We start from the raw sequence: 21,250 nt of genomic DNA, 5'->3' as shown, positions 1-21,250 counted from the left end.
CTTTTAGTTGTGACCATGTCAATACATGCCCCATTCATTGAATATGCAATTACTTTAGATGAACGACTCCTAGAGAAATACACGGACTTACGTTTATCAATATTAAATTTGTTATCCAATAGAAAAAAACCACAACACTAGAATATTTAACTCATCGTATACAATAATATAAAATATATAAAATGTTATATAATAATACTCAACATTTAAATACAATTGGTAAAATTGAAATCACCTTGAAATCTCTTATGCATTTTATTGGAATTATTAAAAAAAAATTATTACTATACACTATACACATGTTTAATGCGCTTCAAGATGTCTCGGTTTTGTAGATACCTACACCGTAGTCTACACTACATTCATACATATATATGTCGCATCCACTTAGTGTAATCGTATTTTTCATGAAATGGATATCCATTTCATGAACAACGATCATATCGTGTAAGTCAAATTTTAGTTCATGAAATGGACATATATTTTATCCATTTCATGAAATGGAAACTCTTATTTTACACTTTGTGTAATATTTTTAATTAATTACATCAATAGGTAACTTTTTGTGAAATCGAAATAATAACATTGATACGAGTACATTTTATTACATTTATTCATGATTATTATAATTATGTAATATTGTATTATAATTATATTTTATAATAATAATAAATTATATAAATATAAATAGTTATATAATCATTATCGTTGTGAAATCGAAATAATAATATTGATAATTTTATTATCATTTTTATTTATTATATTATAATTTTTATTTTTATTAATAATTTATTATTTATATAAATAATAAATTATTACTTATTTTTACAAATACTAGAGCTATGGCAACGACTGTTACATTTTACCGAAGCTTTAAAACAAGCACAACGTTTTGATTCACATTGGCGTTTACAAATGCAACTTAAAAAACCTTGTCCCCCAGAAATATGAGAAACGGTTTCCCGTAATGTAAGTTCTTTATCATTATTAACTTCGGTAATTTTTAAAAAATTAGATGTCGCGGGTTTTAAACTTGCTGAATTGTACCACCCTTTTACTAAGCCATACTGAGTTCCGAGTTGGTGCAGTTTATGTTCGTTCTGATTGACAATAACTGCAATTACATTGGCAGGATCTGACGGTCCTCGATCTACTTTAGGTACTGTTATTAAGACGCAATCACCAATTTGTAAATCAGGAACCCTTGTTTGGCTGACCTAAAGACAATGATATTACAATGATTTTAAATAAAAAATAGATTAAATAGGTACAATGATTTAAAAAGATACCTTTAACATGATTTCAGCTGCTTTTTCTTGTCCTTGATATCCAAGTTGACGTTGTTTGTTTATTTTTTCACTAGTTTTACATAAATCACAAATAATAGTTCCGGCAAATTCGACCTCAGTTAACATTTCTGTATTACAAATACTACAATATGATGTAATCTGTTCTTTTTCATGTTCTGGTTGAATATTATTTAAAATTTCTTCAAGATGTTCTTCAGTGGTTAGTTTTTTTATTATTTCTGATGGAATATTTGATGATGACAATCCAATTTTCGGGTCACATCCAAATAATGCTTTATACGGCGATCGTCCTATTATTCGATGGAAAGACGAATTTTTTTGAAACTGTACAAATTGTAATCCAACCGACCATTTTTTAGATTGGTTATCCTTCATCCAAGCACGAATCATATTCTCAATGTCTTGATTACTTCTTTCAACACTTCCCTGACTTTGGGGATGACGTGGTCGGCCGTGGACTATCGTACATTGTGGCCACAGATCCTTTAATTCCTTAATAATGGAGTTAACAAATTCTCGTCCATTATCACTCTGAAGTATTTTAGGGGCTCCAAATGTAAGAAAAATAGTGAGTAATTTGTTTGCCACTTCTATAGCTCGTTTGCTTTCAAGAGGATGCAATAATAAAAATTTTGTATTGTGGTCCTGATAATTCATGATCCATTTATATTTACCATCAGGTGTTGACTGGAAATCGACTAAATCGACTTGGCCTCTTTCATTGAAATCTTTAGTTACAATTGGTTTGATAACTAGTTTCCGATTTGCTCCTTGCTTGGAATTACATATTGCACATACAGACAAAAACTTTTCTATTGCTGGTCTCGGAATTTTGTATTTATGACCCATTGACATACGTAATTTAACAATTCCACCATGTCCCGTTTTAATGTGAAAATCCTTAATACGATCGTACAACTCTTCGTATGGTACAACGTACCTGTTAAAATAATTAAATTAACAATACAGAATACAAATTATAAAAAAACAAATCAAAAATTACCTTATGTCTTCATCTTCATCAGTTTTTTTATAAATCAAAAACTTTTGATCTGTAACGCACAGGACATCATATGTTTTGATAAGATAATAATCTCGCCTCTCTTTTTTACCACTATAAAATAATGTAAATTCCAAATTATAAAGAAATATTGTTTAAATATTAATGGTTAAACACACAACTTTATAAAACAGATGCTGTTATTAATTATTTTTATATATACAATTAACAATAAAATATATTTTTAATTATTATTAAAATTATTTTTATAGTTGCTTTATAGTTATGCTTTTAATGATATTATTATTTTAAAGTGAGTTACAGCTATGTGAAATATTACAACTTTAAAATGTTCATAACTCACTTTAAAATAATAATATCATTAAAAGCATATGTCTTTGTCTAGATAATATTCTTACCTTTAAATTTGATCATAGGTAAATGTACTCTAATATTAAAGCTAACATCACAAAATGTATTCTACTGAATGAAAATTTGTTATAATGTACGTTAGTAAGACAGAGACCTCTTAATTCCAAATAACATAAAACAAAATAGTTTTTTGAAATACAAGCCCTGATGGCTGATTGTTATAATTTTATTTGAAGTTTAAATATTTTGTATATTTTAACAATTACTTACATTTTTATTTTGGCCGCTAATATTTCTTCAATTATTAATTGAACCTCATTTTTGGTGGGTGGTTTTTTCCCGGGTTTGCCTACATAGTAGGCATTTAATTTTTCATAATATTCAGCAAATGAATCAAATTCCATTTTATAAATTGTATTCCTTGTAATGAACGTTAATATACGGCTCGCATCAAGTCAGAGAACGTACTATATAAAAATAAAAATAAAAACTTTCCAGAGTGCTATTACACTCATACAATTGATGCGATTATTTATCGATAACAGGTGTCGATAACATATTACTTATTAGTATAGTACAGTAAGTTCTACAATACCTATTTAGTATCTTAATGCTTACAATTTAAAGATACTAGATTCGTGTACTCGTATCAATGTTATTATTTCGATTTCACAAAAAGTTACCTATTGATGTAATTAATTAAAAATATTACACAAAGTGTAAAATAAGAGTTTCCATTTCATGAAATGGATAAAATATATGTCCATTTCATGAACTAAAATTTGACTTACACGATATGATCGTTGTTCATGAAATGGATATCCATTTCATGAAAAATACGATTACACTAAGTGGATGCGACATATACATTAGAATATTTGAAACGTAATTGAACAAATGGGCGGACAGGTACTGTTTTTTTGCCGGATCGCCTATATATTTATTAGGGCCACATATACCTAGCCCCTATGTATTGTATATAAAATTTTTTTTACTTATTTTGAGTTTTATCGTTAAAAAATATTTACTTAACAAATTTGGATCCGTTCTTTTTTTTTTGAAGCCCTACTTTCGAAATTTCGTTAAGACATAATTAATAATTATCACATAATATATTATTTAATAAACTAAAGCACAATTAGCGAAAAGCCACTGTCACAATAATAGCCAATAGAAAAAGTAAAATAAAAATAACAACACCTGATAAGATTTTAAATAATACCATAGGGCATAGAGTAAGAATAGGTAAATAATATTATTGTACTTGTTTACTTAGTGTTGATATAAGAGAAAATTATATGACTTACAAGTTACAAATCATATGAGTACATTGTTTCATTACATCACGGTTATTCTTCTGAAAGTGTTGTTTACAGTTGACATAAGCGCAATATATAAGTTTTAAGTTATTTTATTTACTTATTATAGTCTACTAGTCTAGGTACCCATAGATACATATATTAATGAAGTGATGGATTACAAAATCTGTGCATATAATATTTTAGTTATTATACAACAACTATTACATGTTTATATCTACATGTGACTATGTGATGATATTCATTTAACGTGCATATTCCTAAATTATATGTATTATATTTAATAACAATTGATGTGTTATAACTAAGCTTACATTTTTACTTCAATCTAAAGCCACAGTATTACAACTACCAATGAATATTAACTGTAAGCTATAACATGTTACCTATATCATATAAAAAAATATAACTCCATCGCTTAATTGTCAATATAGTCTAATACGTTAGTGCACATTATAAACTTTATTATAGTACTAAAATGTATTTGATTATAATTTTAGTACGGAATTGACCTGCTACGAAATGAAATAAAATTACATTTGTTATTGATTATCTTTGAGAGAATTGCATTTAATAATCGCAGTGTTCAATTAGTTCCTTAGTTTCTTATTTCTTACACAATGACGTGAATGCCAGGCGAAATGTGAAGAAGTAAATTATCTCCAGGAAGCTTAATACCGAACATCCAAGAAACAGACCTGCAGTGCCTCCAATCGAAACTAAAACGTGTACATATATATAAACTAAGTTATTACATATTGTGTATTATAATTAAAGGTCCCCGAAGGCCGCTTAAACTGAATATTTTTGTTCCAAATTTTATTAAAAATTTGTAAGTTATTAGTAAGTTCATGTATAAGCACAAATTGGAAGTTTGTAAGTTTGGCCGTTTTCGATTATCCACAAAAGCTTATATTACGGCTAACTTCTGCAAAATTAGGCCGTTCTATCTTTTCAAATTTTTCGAACGAGCCAAAATGTCCTGCACAATTTGTAAGTATTTGTAAGCAAGAATACATTTGTTGAAAAAGCTCTTGGAAAAAGATCGACCTGCTTCTTTTTAGGGATAATTTAAAGAAGGATGACTTACAAATTTTAAATTCTTGTTATATAGACTAACAAATTGAGCAGGACATTTTAGCTCGTTCGAAAAACTTGAAATGATAGAACGTCCAAGTTTTGCAGAAGGTAGCTATAATTTAAGCTTTTGTAGATAATTGAAAACGGCTAAATTTACAAATTTCCAATTTGTTCTTACATAAACTTACAAATAATTTACATATTTTTGACAAAATTTGGAACAAAAATATTCAGTTTAAGCTGCCAACTTCATGAATTAATATAAAATATGGAATTGATTTTTTTTTCATTTTTGATTACTTACCTAAAACATCAGTGAAACCGAATAAAACGTTTCTTTTCAAACGCATACGAGGATATTTGATAAGTCCCCATTTTAAATTAGTTCCTAGAAACCTGAAAAAAAAATCATAGTTAGATACCATGTTAAATAATTATTTAACAAATGAAATTTTAAGTATATTTATATGCCAGTTATTGCCAAACAAATAACAGTACCTCTACATAAAATTTCTTTTACAGATATATTTAAATTAAGTTTTTGTTTTTAGCTGTTTATTAATTATTACTATTAATTATTGACTTTTTTAGATTACCATTGAATTGTGTTGTCTCCTTCTACGATATATTTAACATCGTCACAAGGTGGATAACAACCACAGTTTACTTTTTCATCAACTCCTGTTGTATTCCGGAGTGTTATAAGAAACTCTGAAAAAATTAGTAATAGATAATATTTTCATCATATTAATACTCAAAAAAAATATGATTTACCTTTATATTGATCCAAACAATGCATCCCTTTGACATCACATATTTTATATTTTTCTGAAATTAAAACCCAAAATTATTGAATGGTTGTATTGGATGCAATCTTGTTATTTAAGGTTTAATGTGGACAAATATTGATTGATTGATTGAACAGTTTTTTACTCTATACGCATCAGTGAATGTATAATGTTTTATTTTGATACATCTATACCTGATCGCCCTGATCTTATATTGAGCTACTAACTATTATTAGGCGTGCTCCAACCTTCTATGGGGCTCTCACGAATTACCTCTCTCTTGACCCTCGAATTGCCTCCCCCCCTTTTTTTTTAAAAAAAAAGATTTTCGAATTGCCTTCCAAATCAAAAATATTATTCATTTGAATTGACTTATATGTTATGTAGTGACCCTCATTGTACTGGAATCGCCTCCGATAGCTATAACAATATTAATCGATTTCTAACCTCACATTATAGGAAATATTAAAATTATAATTACAATAAATATACATTGTATAAACATTATAGTTAATAAACTGTTTCAAACACTTTAAAAACTAAACTATCAATACATCAATTAATTTATATGAATTATAATTTTGTTAAACAGTAAAAAAGTTTGTATATAAATATATAATTATAAACATTTTAGTAAATAGAAAAACACAACTGTAATAATTAATAATAATAATAAAAAATAATAAATGATAATTAATACATAAGTACAATAACTTGGATGAAATATATTTCTGTTATACAGTCATTATTTTTTGTCTCGACGTGGAATAGTTTTTCTAGTCGTTCGGAGAGCTGTTCAAAAGCTTTTCGTTTTAAATTCTTGCTGAGTATCTAGCTGTTGATTTTTCGCTCCAATATCAAACTGATAATTGACAAGTGAATTGGTCGAGAAATACTGTATGTCTTAAAATTAATATTTTTAAACGCTGCGGAAATTGATACATAATAACGGTAGTACATGAACAACTATCGATGTATTTTAATAATCTGGTATACTATAAGAGGCAATTCGAATGGACCGTTTGGGTAAACTCGAATTGCCTCTGAAAACACCTAGAGGTAATTCGAATGAAAAAATGTCACCTACCTAAATTTGAGAGGCAATTTGAGTGTCACCGTTTTATGGGCTATATGACATAAGCTTCAAAGGTATAAAAATGATACATGTATCATTTGGGACAATCTATAAGCACCTGGTGGGTGTTTAATTTTAATTTTTTTTGGTTTTTTAATCTATAATATTATATACCTGTTATACCCAACATATGACAAAAACGTCAAAGACCCAAAAATGACATATTATTTGCTCTAAAATTATTAATATGCATACAAATAAATATAAATGTAATAAATTGGTTGATTTTTTAATCCCACTTTTTTCACATATTCTATACGTTCTTTTTCACTACATTGGTATTTATTCCATTGTACAAAATTACTTCGTCATGAGATATCTTTAATTTTTTGTTAGGAAGAGAGTTAAATAAATATGTTTCGCTTTGTAAGTTTAATAACACATGAATTATTATATGAACGGAACAGTGAACCACATAAAACTGATCTTAATATAAAGTTACGATTTAGTTCTAAATTTAATATCTGTTAACCGCGGCATACAGGTACCTAGGCTTTTGGCGCTTTCTTACGATACGATTTTTTTTCTTATCTCGTTTTGGCGATTATGCCTTCCACCGGTTTTATAATAATACCCGGCACCTGCAATTGCAATAGATCGATATTGGCATACTGTGATCCATATAATATAATGTTGAGGGAAATCGCAAAAAAATAATAATTACTAACATAGTAATATATATAGCCATATAGGTATTAGGTATAATTGTTCATGCGAAAAGTATGTAAGTAATATATTTTAGACTCAAAAATCGAAAACAACCCACAAAAATAATTGTTTTATTCACACCACGATATCGGTTTGATGATTGGGTTAAGAGGTTCTGGGTCAATCGACCGACAACCATTCGACCGACAGGTCTATCGACGGGTGACTTCCGTGGTCATAAATCATAATATTGAACTTACACCCCAGCCCCCCCCCCCATATTGGATTCTAGTCGATACCTCTATACTGTCATTGCAATTGTGTCGATGCATCAAATACCGTATAATATATTTTATGCGAAACAAATAATATGACCGCAGCAAAGTCACTCACTCAGCGGCTTGTAAAAGTACGGTACACATCCGCATAGTTTTCTAGCTTGGTCCATTCGACACTGGTTTCGACATATGTTGTACGTATAAATTGGACTTATCTCCAAGTCGCTCTCTTCCGAGAACCGGCAGCCTCTCTGCTTGGGCGAAAGGTATCTAATTTCTGGAGTACTGAATATACTCAGAGCGGTCACGTCCAGCGTTTTGTAGAAGTTCTCCGGTGACGGGAAAATGCGGCACGCCACGTCGGGCACTTCGTAGGGGGAGTGCACAAATCCCTGCCACGCGGGTGCATAGAATAAAATACGGTATAATACAATATAAATTATAATATTATATTATTATACTGATCATCTTAGTGGAAGAACATAATATTTATTAAGAGGATATCAGAGCAAAATGTGTTCGCTCTCCCTGACCCACGCGCAGTATAGATAAAAAGCTTTTACCTAAAATCGTTTTTTTATAATTTTTGAGTTACCTATCTTAAAGTAAAACCACTTAGTACAACAATTAAATAGAATAATTTTTTGAGGGCCTGGCATAATAGCTATTTTATATTTTATTATTATTTGACTTAGTGTTTGAATTTTAAAGTAAAAACATTTTCTTTAGTACTTTAATTAATATATTTAAAGCGTATATACATTTTTTTAGACAATATTTAGACGAATTAATATGTCATACTGTCAAAAATATTATTCTCTTTCAATTTTTTAATGTGTGATTTTACTCTTAGTTTACTCAAATACATAAGAAAAATAATTCTGCGTAATTCTGTATTGTCTGTGTTGCGCTGGGTTCAAAGAGAAAAACAATCAGTGCGCTGACATCCTTATAAACACGTTTATTACCATGTAACCGAAATTCATGGACGTTATCTGAACGAAAATATCACCGTCCAACGGGGTGCCGGACATAATTTCTATCTTCGGGAACTCGCTGATGTTGTGATTTATCCAATATCTGTGTAAGAAAATAATCAATGTTGCTCGAAAGGCACACAGGATGTTCATACAATTTCATTCCAACATCAGGCAGGGACTAATTTTATTCATATAGGGAGGTACGTACTTGTAACCGTTGTAAGGTGCAACGTACCCGTTGTACGAATAACATAAGCCCAACTCGGTTACACTGGGCACCAATTCGATCGACGAAAATATGTCTACGTGACTGTTGCTGATTGTGTACGATACAACACCGCTCAGGGACATGACGTAATTCAGGTACTCATTCGGCGATATCCGATTGTACGAAGGCACTTCTTTAAACGTTCCGTAAGTGGCATTTGCCAACTGCACCAGAAACGTCCGAAAATCTTCTTTTTCTTCGTCTGTGTAGTTTGTAAACCTAAATCAATATTATTGAATATAATGAGTTGGTACATTATTTATCATATTCAAGCGAACGGCTTGACAATTTTATGACAAAAAGAAACGATATAGTTTCAGTATTTCACATAATAAAATAAACTATTATAATATGTTTCAATATTTGCATTAATTATTATTTTTGTTTTGTTTAATATTAAAGTTGGTGAAATCCAGATATAGATATTATGTGTGCATGCTCGTGTTAATTATGAATTTGTGGCATAGGCGTGCGCAACCTCCGGTTTCAGGGGCAGCTAGTTAATTGTAAATAATTATTATTTATAATATAATAAAATAAACAAACATTAATAACAATATAAAATATATATTTTAAAAATAAAAATAAAAATCTCCACTGAATCTGTAAGTACAAAACTGAAGATGTTTACTAATTTTTTTTTAAGTTATAATAATTAAAGTCATAATATAATTGGTAAGAATATGGTACATAATTATAGTTGTAAACAAAACAATAATAGCTTTTATTAATATTCATAAACTTGTTTGATTTGAAACCATGGTTATTTATTTTTATTGTCGACAACAGGTCTATAAGGTTATACTGGTAAATTCTATAATCGTAAAATTTTTATCTACACTTAACCAAAAGAAATAAAATTTATAATTTTTTATCTACAATGGTCATAATTTATGGAAATATAATTTTATCGCTGCCCATTCAATATTTGCCGGCTGTGGTAGTCCCAGAGAAAGTCCTGAGCAGCATATTATGCTGCTTCTACTGTCCCCGTGCGCACGCGTATGATTTATGGTTATCTATTGATCTGATTTATTACAACGTCAATTATTAAGATAATTTGTATTGAGTTTATTTTTAAGCAGTATTGATGAGTACATCAAATAATTTTTCTTTATTGATGGATAATATTTAAGACAAGATTATGTCTTATTTCTCTATGCATTCGTGGGTGGAAAAGTACCTGATAAGTGATAATAATCTGCAGTTATAACCCTTAATAATTCACACGCAGGTACAGTTCGTGTAATAATATTGTCAATAAATAATGAAAAATTTTTTTTTATTTCACACAATAATATAAACAATCTGTACATTTATGCACAATTAGCATATTTAAAAAAGGTTACAATAATACATGAAATACGTGATAAGAAGCCACCTACTAGTGGCACATGACTGGATGATGAATCTTATTACTGTATATTATATAAACTGATTTTTTTTCTTCTTTCATATTGGTTCCCTGACAAGTCTCGTTGCACCAGCTCCTTTTTAAACGACGCCTGGGGTTGCCAGGTAATGTTTGGATGGATAGGTTTTTAATGAATGGATTTTGCCGATTTTGGTGGGTGTTTGTAGGCGGGCATGAAAGATTTTGTAGAAGCGTGTAGCTCCTTCTGTTACGGTTTTAATTGACAGGTCATTATGCATGTAATTCGAAACAAAGGGTGGAGCATTAGCAATTTTCCTAAGAGCAATATTCTGAAATCGTTGAATTTTTTTGGTATTGTAAACTTTTGCTGTGCCCCAGAGTTGGAGACCATATATCCATAGAAGTCTGAGTAATATTTTATGCATAATAACTTTAATTTTTAAACTGAAGTGTTTATTATTTGTGAGGAGAGTTCGTAGCCTGTGAAGTCGGGCGTTTTAGGCAAGTCTCTTCTTAGTTTATAGTTTATACGGATATGGCTATTCCAAGTGAGGCGCTTATCCAAGTTAAGTCCTAGATATTTAACTGTGTCAGATGTGGGAATAACTAAAAATAAATACATATTTTATTATAGCTAGTTTTATTTTTTTAAACTATATTTCGAATGACATTCCTGTTAGAATTAAACATTACTTTTACACATATAAATTTAGGAATTTGATTTTTTTATACGATTCGTATTTTCGGTCAAAACTTACTTTTTCTGTACGAGTTCATCGAAGAGTTGGTCATCGATCTTATTCGTAGGACATAAAGTGACTGCTGGAAGTGAAGTTGCCCATTCTTTGTACTCTCTGTCCATGGATATCACTGTCGGATTTTCTTGATAACGAGTCCAAGTGGACGAACCAAGTATTGCTGATCCGTAAATGCTCAAACATATTGCAACAACCCAAATTAATCTGTAACATACAATTATAGAAGCACGATTTTCGGCGGTTAGTGATTTGAGTTTAATAGGTATACCTAAATCGTTATAAATTAAATTAACCTGACAATATAACTATGTATCAATTGTAAATATTAATAGCAAAACATTTTTATAGAACATGTTCTAATGTGTCTACAACTTTTATAAAAAATTGTTTTCAAAGTTTTTCTTAGTGTTAATTTTTAGAAATTTTAGAGACTCATACAAAAACTATTTATTTTGAGCCCTTTATGTATTAATAATTTACAATTTAATATCTTCAATGTTCATGTACCGCTTTGCAAAGAATACTATTATCTTTTCCCAGTGTTTGGAAAGAACGTCGTTCATGAACGCACGTTCACGCGTTCACATTCATAAATAGTGAACGTCACTCGTATTTTTAAAATAGAACGTGAAAGTGAACGACGTTTATATTTTTAATGAACTTGATCGATTTTTAAGAAGTTTAATTTATTTACCATTTAATAGATATATTTTTAAAATATTTTAATTAATCATATTATAATAATATTTTCCATTATAGTTCCTATGATATCGAATTTAAATTTAATTAGTAATTACTGGGAAAAAAAATTAATGAACGCCCAATAAACGCGTTCATTTTTTGAATGAAAGTGAACGTGAACGTGTTCGTTTGAGAAAAACAGGAACTTGAACGTGAACGAGTTCCTTTTTTAATATTACTGAACGTGAACGAGTTAGTTTTTTTAGTGAACGTTCCGAACACTGTCTTTTCCATGTATTATAATATTTAAATAAGTATTTATTTAAAACTATATTACACTAAATTTATATATATGTATTCTAAAACTTTTATAAAAAACTAGCTGATCCCTTGCACTTGTTAAAAATGCCAACTCTATATGACACTATTTTTAGATATTCAATCCACCTGTGGTGGATTGCGGACCCTGCTAGGTGCATAATCTATATGAATAATATGTTTTATTTTTATTTTTACATGCTGATGAGCGGCACACCATCAAAAGTATAATTTTGTAAATACTAAGATAAAAAAACCAAAAAGATTATGTTTAACTTAATGATTATTCTAGTACACAAAATATACTTCAATTTAATAATAACATACAAATATTCTATAATTCGTTCAATATCAATTTGCAAATAATAAAGTTACCTTTTTCATGTATTATATTGTATTTATGTCATACCTATCTTTATTTTTAGAAACTACGTTCACAAGTTACACAGCTAATAATTACAACATGATATCAGCTATTTGTAAAATTTTGAATAAAATCAGGGAATATTCGAATTTATTTTTGGCCACATAGATACATAAACCAATTCCTATTTTACACTCAGACCAGATACTATGAAAAATAGTGAAGTGGTTACATGAAGGTATATGAACAATTGTACAAAAACATCTCTTGAAAACAATACAGGGTCCTGTGAGGATATACACATTAGCTGTAGAGACTGAAGACTCGCCGTACTGACAAAAACCAATTTTTACCTATAAATTAAAAAAAAAATTTTAAATCATGAAATGAATGAAAATAAAATGTTGAAAGGTCAACATTTTTTACAAAACGGATATAATTCGGATTCAAAAATAAAAACGTGAAAAATACATTTTTTAACTTTTTTACCAAAAAGTGTAATTAAATTAAAAAATAAAATTTCCTTTTCTCTTGTGAGTCTAATAAAAAATAGATTCATGATATATTTATTATCTTAGGAGATATCGCAATGGGTAAATCCTCGCAGGATACCCTGTTTAATATAGGAATATTATAGTCAAATAAGTATTACACATATTATTATTGTGTAAATAATGTATAGAACACATACTTTTCGGTATAATGCCTCCTCTTGTCAGTTAAGTGGTTAAGGCCATGGATGTTGGAAGATGAAAAAAACAAGCTAACGAAATTGAATACACCTTTTTTAAGTCTTATAAATATTCGGTCCTTGTCTTTTTTCACGTCTGAATTATCGAATTTAAACAAGACATTGCGTTTCTGAGGATTTAACTCATTCCAATACATTGCACAGAATTTTGATTAATCTTTGACGACAACTATGATAAATGTGTTCACTAAAAATCAGAATAATAACAGTATTAGGGAAGAATTGGGTAGCAGGTATTATTTATTTTTTATGTTTGGTTTATTGTAGTAGTGTGATATTTTTTTTTAAATAATTTAGTCGATATTCTATAATAACTGTGACGTTATACGGGTGAGATTAGAATTTCAACCGTATTGTCACGAAGAATAGTTCATTTATTATTTATTATTTTGATTGCAGTGATTGTGGTGCACGCGAGTTTTTCGTACAGTACTACAGTCGATATATAATTTTTAGAATTTTGGGTATACTAGCTATGTATACCTACAACAGTAGGTATAACCTACTATCATACTATGTATAGTGTTTGGTTTATATTACATAAACTGTGCAACAACTAACATATTGTATTTAATATTATATATTTAGGAAATTCTTGAAGGTCTTTTCGATTTTAATTTTCAAAAGTAGGTGTAATATGGGTTGAGATATTCAGTATATTTTTTGGTATCTTTTTTAAGCTTCAAAATTTAATGATAAAAAAATCGTTTTAAAAATCAATTTTACATATAGGTTTAGTCGTTATGAAGACTTTAAAACATGTTATAACCTCTTGCTTTTATTTCTTACGTATTTCTTACTAGATTCACTTCTCTACCAGAAAAGATGCTGTTGAAGAAAATTGAAGCACTTTTATTGCCCTAACATGTGATGACAGACATGCTCTTAATGAGAAAATTAGACATTAGACCAAAAACATTTCATATTCAAGTAATTTTTTTTTTAATTTCACGGATAGGGGGTAAATGTCCTAATACGCCGAATATTGTCGATGGGAAATTGTCCATTTCCCCATCCCTTATCTTACCTAAGTACCTACCTACTAGTACAGCGTTTCCCAAAGTGTGTTCCGCGAAACCTTAGAATTCCGTGGGACAATGTCAAGGGTTCCGTTAGATGTATGAGATTATTGAGAAAATTATGTTTATTTAATGTTTGTTGTTTAAAAAATGTTTGATTGAAAATTTTTTTTTAAACTAAGTTTAATAATGAAAAGTCATTAACAGTATCATTAAAATATTATTTGGACTTGAGAGTTTAAGGAATTGATTTTCCTTTTTAAATTTACAAAAATTGTGGTTGGGTTGGATTAGACATTAGGGTTCCGCGAAACACAAACAATTTTTTAAGGGTGCCGTGGTCGTAAAAGTTTGGGAACCGCTGTACTAGTATTTACTATTTATAATCAATAATAAAATATTATTACCTACTATACAAATTGACTATTGTTTATTATATTAAATACTGTACGGACATAATTCATAATAATATTAAAACTATAGGTAAACTATTAATTATTATTATCTGTGTGATTCTGCGAGATTCTAAGAGGGTAGACAATTTAGTGGCTGCAAAGTGGTGTTTATATAGTGGTGTCCTTTGAACCACGGTATTTAAATATTATATACATTTGCGTAGGTATTCAAAATTCTGTTGTACTGCATTTCTCCTCGAGCTATCGCCTATTACTGACAAATAGCACACACGAGATTGAATAATGAATCTTATTTTAATTCTTAATTTCTTATTTAATATTGCTATTAAATATTAATGTAGTTATTCTGCGCACACTCGACGGACTACGTTAGCGATACAATTTCTCACCGGCCAGCGGCCGTGCATGATGGCAGAAAAAACCGTTGATGTCGTACTATTCAAAATAATGTTATTCTTTCTCAAAAGCTTTTGAAACAATCTTTCCGAGTAGAACAGTCTAAACTGCAAAATAATAATTATTTATTATTTATTATCAATTATCACAGCGAATGTGCTTATGTTGGGCATGTACCAGTTGCCTTCAAAAGTACCTTTTTTATACCAATTCCCCCCGAACTATCTAGAGAAAAATATACCAGTTGCCCTCAACCATTGATTAAATCAATGCCTCAACTAAATGTACCAGTTGCCCTCACATGTTAATATATACACGATTACAATATGTAGCCCGTAAAATAGGGGAGGTAAATATACAAATAATAAATAAATTATGACAAAAGTTCATAATAAATAATTTAATTATAATACTAATAGTGGCATATTCAATGTGATAATTTATAAAAAAAAAATAGTATAAAATGATAGACAAAAGTTCATGATACATTATTCAAATGTTCCGTCTATAAAAATTTTATCTCGAGTACATAAAAATTTTTAATTTGATTCTGTAGTAAAACATACTATATTTTCTATCTCGTTGTTATATAATAGAAAATCCTCACCTTTGTAAGTATTTAATAGTAATAGTGTTAATGCTCAGTGAACTTCAGAAATAGATTTTGGAAGTGGTGGAAGTGTTTTTCTTCTTGCACGATAAATGCTTCTACGAATGGAGTTTACATCGTTTAATGTTACATCCACGATATTTGATTGAACTTCTTCACGTATTAATTTAATGGGCGTTTGGAAATTTCATCCACAGCTTTCCGTTTTAAATTATTGGAAATGGTTACTTTTGTTAAATTTTTACGCGGTGAATGTTTGTGTTCGATAACCGATTTTAAAAGCACAGTTTCATCTTCACTCATAAAGAGCTTTGACGTACATGATTTTAATGTACATCGCCATTTCACACCAGCTTGTGTAATGCGATCCTTATAAAAAGTATAATTATTTAAAACTAACAAAATATTGCCCTTTTCACTATACACTCGCGTAATATTTTCCATCGTGTTAATAACGTCAGTGCTTTTCGTCTACTAAAATGTACCTATCAAAAGACGTATCATCGTATGTACCTACATCGTATCATATAATAATTTCTAACAACCATAAAATTACTAATAAAGATATAATAAATTAATAAATGATAATAACAAGCGTATTCTGATAAAGCCTAATATAATAATTAACGTTAGGTAATCGGTTGTCCACTTAGACGCGTCTAAAATTACGCGTTGGTAAAATCCTTGCTTTGCACCAAGTAGGCTATTATTATTAATACAATTTTCATTTTATCCATCTTATTTGTATAATATATAATATTTGATACAATATTATATGTAATTCCAATCATATGAATTTGTTTATGTATTATTATTTATTATTATTGTATTATTGACATTTATATATTTACCTCCCCTATTTTACGGGCTATATATTGTAATCGTGTATACATTAACATGTGAGGGCAACTGGTACATTCGGTTGGGGGCAACTGGTACATTTGGTCGAGGACAACTGGTATATTTTTAAAATCCTGATAACAGTCGTGGGGGGCAACTGGTACACCCCTTTTGTTTTGTCTTTTGTCATCATCGGGTGCCTTATTAGCGTCTGTGCTGCGGCTACTTTGATAACACGTAGGTACTTACGCATTTATCATAAGTCATTACATTGATACGTAATGGTTGATTTTAGTATAGTACAACGGTTGTGATAAGACTTTTGTGCCGCCAACACCAATGATTTGGACTAATTATACGTGTGTAGCAAGACGCGAACCGACGTTTTCATGTTTAAAAAAATTAGTCAAGAGTCACTAATAGGTGGCTGCTTAAATCACGCCTGTCACGTATCATGTACTTATATCATATAAGCTTATTGTGCAAATTGTACAGATTGTTTATTTCAAATAAAAAAGAAAAAAAATGTTTAAAAAAATAAACATAAGGCAGTTTTTTGTAAATATATATTTTTTTTTTTTACTCCAGAATTTTGATTTTAGTAACGCCAACAATAAACTGTGTAGTGGAAGGGCGGCCAGCGATAAGACACTCGTGAAGCCGCACAGCATTATGAAAAATAATATGAAAAATAGGAAAAAGATCAACAATAACTGTTATATTATTAGTAAAAATGTTAAGATGCAGTTACAAACTTGTGAATAGAAATTGGTATAATGATAATAAATTGTTGTTCGATTTTAATTCGTGCCAAACTAATATGGTATAAATGTATAATAATTGACTTCAATTTTATTAAAATAGTAGATGTAGATGAGCTACTCTGCAATATATTATTAAATATAAAGTATCTGCTGTTTTATATAGTGTTAGTTACTTACGGTTTTTACACGGTTCTTTATTCTACATATTATACAGTTTCAATGTGTTTAATTCGTGTAGATAAGTTTGCAAAGTATCAATCAATGGTATGCACGAGTATATATTTAATGAATATACATCACAAATGTAGATTATTTGAGTCTCATTTACGATCGGAATAATTAATTTAATATTGACGGCATAATGATGGAACATTTATGGGTATTAAAATTAATTTTAAGTGTGTGATTGCTTGTTCGTGCAATAATAATATAATGATAATGTAAAATATGTACAACGAAATATTGAACTTAGTTAAAAGATTTAATATTGTACAGTTTTATAAATTTATAAATAAAGCATTGTTAAATAATGCAATTTATTGCGTAGGGTTTTTTAAAAACAATTTGGTACATTTACTACCTTATACCCTTATTCATTGTTGATGTTAAAAAAATTGAAATCCTACAAAATATGAGGTATCATCACTATTTATGTTATATTTTTATATTTTATTATTATTTTTTTTTTTTTTTAGCATCAACTTCAAAGGTAAATATAAATATTGAAAGGTTATTATTATAATATAGCACTAACTGTTATTTAAAGGAGATAAAGAAATAAACAATACTAGTATTAGAATATTACATATTTACATTACTACCTACTGGGGGGCAATATTATTGGACTTTTTTCTTTGATCTTTGGCTTTTTCGTAATAGGTATTTTAAAGTCTAAAACTACATATGCACTTAAAATATTTATTTGGTTTTAACTTTAAATAATTAAATAGTAAATATAGTAGATTGTACTCAGTTGTGATCTGTACTTTGTAGCAGTACCTAATGAATTGCGACTAAATAAAACCATACACAATGAGAATTATCTTACAAGCAGACAAAATACTAAGTTTCTACATTTGTAGGTATAAAATGTATTTGTATCATTAGAGTATTAATGTTACAATTTTGTATATTATAATATTATATTAGTCATAATTTAGATAATTGAACTATTTCCACACAAAACGTAACAAACTACCTATATTTGAATCCAGTTTATAAGAGATATTATGTTGCATAATATTATACTTATACTTATTTTACCATATAAAAAACATATTATTAAGACACTATATCACTATGACTTTTTTAATAATTGTGCAGTGATTTAATATAGATAACTGAAATATAAACTAAAAAAATAACACAAAATTAGATGTATGTAGGCCTCCTGGTCTAAATATATGGACTACTCTAAATACTGTAAAGGATCTGAGGTACATTTCCAACAATATTGGTATACAAAACCACTCGAACCATACTTGACTTTATATTTAGAAGATATTACACATGTACCTAGAATATAACGGTCGTCTGCCGATATTGTAAAAGTACAGTGCTCCATACAAGTATCGCTTTGGTAGTACTCATTTTTTCCACATTTTGATGCCGCCAATCCCACAGAAACTACCATGACAACTAACGAAAACAATTTCATGATTTTGACTGACGTGTTTAGGAATTTGATCTACATACCAACAGATTTAAGTATTAAGTAAACTATTTAATATTTATAAATACTAATGACGCACAATAATAATTCACTCTCCACACGACGTACACGGGAGTTTATACTTACCTGCCTGCGTGTAAGTCGTAAGTCTGCAAGAATGAGTACTACTCTAAAAGCTGAAAAGAAACTGAAGTACGGCAACACTACACTAACAGTAAAACTATAATACGATTAAAGAAAAATATCAGTAATAATTATAATTATATTATACAGTTAATGTTTCATTGTGCCGTTGACTAATAAACGTAATTAATTATAAATACCATATCGTTGTGATAAACTTAGTATACAACGTTGCCTTTTTTGATTATGAATAAAAAATATGTTGACAAGGTTCCTGGTAAGTTGTTAAAATAGTAGATTAAAAATACTAAAAATACATAAGTAATAAGAATGATTTTGTTTTAAGAATTTAAAGTTTAAATGTTGACAGAAGAGCGACATCTCTTTACACGCTTTTTGATTGAATAACAAATATGATTTTTTTTTTAACAATATATTAATTATTAATAACACACTATTTATCATTATAATGTTTTGCGACAAAGTCAGTCGCTCACAATTTCACAAAACTCAGACGACATTCGAACGATACTTTAATACGTGACGAACGCTGTAAGTATTATCACATTTTTTTTATTCTTATAATTCTTATATCCAGGATTAACACTACCGTAGGGCGTAGACCTAGACCCATGTGCTAATACGGTCTTGTAGTGTTCAGTATTTAAATGATTAAGAAACCTAATGTTTGGGATAGGTAGTGTTGAATCTCAGTGTTTTAAGCCATTAAAAACGAAAATATTTACAACATGAAAATCAAATATTAACTTTTATAATTATAACTTTATCTGATAACAATTTTAACACATCTAAAAATACATTTTATTTTACTTAAAACGTATTATTTAAAATTAAATTACCAGAAACCATAAAAAACAACTTATTTTTTACCATTTTACATTTTCTTCCTCGCCGACCGATCATGTCCCGCATGACCGCATGCAATAAGTAATTATTCCGAATTACGATAACGAACATTGAGTGTAAATATATGAGAAATGTTATACCAAATATTTTATTTGTTGTGCTAACATCTACAGATAGTTAATTAACTTAAAATAAAAAAAAAATATTACAGAAAAATCGTAGCCATACATTTCATTTTCGTAGGCCCTAGGCCTATATTGCCTATTCCTTAATACGGCCCTGCTGAATACTTATATGATTCACGTCGAGTGTTACTGCTGGGTAACTACTCACCTAACGCACTCAAAAACAATGTAAATTCAGCTAATATGCATTTTGTAACCATTAATTACAGATTGTATATTTTTCTAATAAAAGTAAAAAAAAAAAACATATACGGTGATCGAAAATTTTCTATATCGTACGTGTGTAAGACGGAAACTACACATGCTGGAACGACGTCCTCTTAAGTGGATGAGTTTAAGCACGATTTCGTACGCGCAATGTATACTTAAATAGGTACGCAGCCTTCACGTTTATACATAACTATATCTATACATCTATAGACTATAATATACCTATAAATGAATAATTATATTAAATATTTTTGAGCCTATGTGCATTTTAAAAATTATTATTATTTAATATTATTTTATTATTGATTGTAACATATTGTACATATTTTTTTCAAATATAAAAATTTTTTTATGTTGCTTGCCATTTTGAGTTACCGTATTTTATACTGAGAAAAAAACTGACCTCCCCCCTGGGTCCGCCCATGAGTAACATTATAACAGTAACACGCAAATAGTTAAAAGCTATTTAAAATTAAAAGTATAAATTTTCAGTTATTTGGATTAATTTTGATTTACGTGCAAAGCCTTATAAAAGTACCTAAGTATAGCAGGTATGTAAGTTTTGATTTTATCAATCGATTAAGCATTAAAAACCACACATTTGGATAAAAAGATAATTCTAGATAAGTATACCCATGACTAAATAGATCTATTTAGTCATGAGTATACCTACCTATTCTTTAATCTTTAAAAAAAAATTGCGATTTTCGGAAAAACCTTGTG

At 28.9% G+C, this 21,250-nt stretch overlaps 1 protein-coding gene and 1 long non-coding RNA gene across 5 annotated transcripts; both read right to left on the bottom strand.

Moving 5' to 3' along the window:
- Positions 1-791: 791 nt before the first annotated feature.
- On the bottom strand, positions 792-16,433 carry LOC111029704 (KRAB-A domain-containing protein 2-like). 4 transcript variants are annotated; one of them, XR_002604035.1, is made up of 10 exons: positions 13,366-13,937; positions 11,312-11,515; positions 9,119-9,397; positions 8,899-9,010; positions 8,046-8,322; positions 5,856-5,909; positions 5,678-5,792; positions 5,386-5,477; positions 4,539-4,720; positions 3,073-3,149 (listed from the first exon to the last, which is right to left on the bottom strand). XR_002604035.1 is itself a non-coding variant. In XM_022308832.1 (10 exons), the coding sequence occupies exons 2-10, from the start codon at positions 13,560-13,562 to the stop codon at positions 4,608-4,610; spliced, it is 1,443 nt and encodes a 480-aa protein (XP_022164524.1). In that variant the 5' UTR covers positions 13,563-13,612; positions 15,864-16,433; the 3' UTR covers positions 4,429-4,607. The 4 variants fall into 4 exon arrangements, 3 of the variants coding, with proteins under 3 accessions (XP_022164522.1, XP_022164524.1, XP_022164523.1); XM_022308832.1 differs by lacking the exon at positions 3,073-3,149 and adding an exon at positions 15,864-16,433 and having other exon boundaries at positions 4,429-4,720; positions 13,366-13,612; XM_022308831.1 differs by lacking the exon at positions 3,073-3,149 and having other exon boundaries at positions 4,429-4,720; positions 13,366-13,936.
- Positions 16,434-18,943: 2,510 nt separating this feature from the next.
- On the bottom strand, positions 18,944-19,357 carry LOC111029730. Its single transcript, XR_002604038.1, has 2 exons — positions 19,222-19,357; positions 18,944-19,157 (listed from the first exon to the last, which is right to left on the bottom strand). It is a non-coding gene; the product is annotated as an uncharacterized LOC111029730 (long non-coding RNA).
- Positions 19,358-21,250: the final 1,893 nt, after the last annotated feature.

The sequence above is a fragment of the Myzus persicae genome, unplaced genomic scaffold (genome assembly GCF_001856785.1).
Source record: "Myzus persicae strain clone G006 unplaced genomic scaffold, MPER_G0061.0, whole genome shotgun sequence".
Classification (NCBI taxonomy): domain Eukaryota; kingdom Metazoa; phylum Arthropoda; class Insecta; order Hemiptera; family Aphididae; genus Myzus; species Myzus persicae.
The sequence above is the reverse complement of the archived record's forward strand: the minus strand, read 5'-3'. Positions and strand labels throughout refer to the sequence as shown.

Coding starts and splice junctions, on each gene's coding strand:
- LOC111029704 (XM_022308830.1), bottom strand. CDS start 3,086: ATGGAATTTGATTCATTTGCTGAATATTATGAAAAATTAAATGCCTAC. Junction 2,425..2,952: donor TTAGCGGCCAAAATAAAAAT/GTAAGTAATTGT, acceptor ATTATTTTATAG/TGGTAAAAAAGAGAGGCGAG. Junction 2,251..2,313: donor GATGAAGATGAAGACATAAG/GTAATTTTTGAT, acceptor TTATTTTAACAG/GTACGTTGTACCATACGAAG.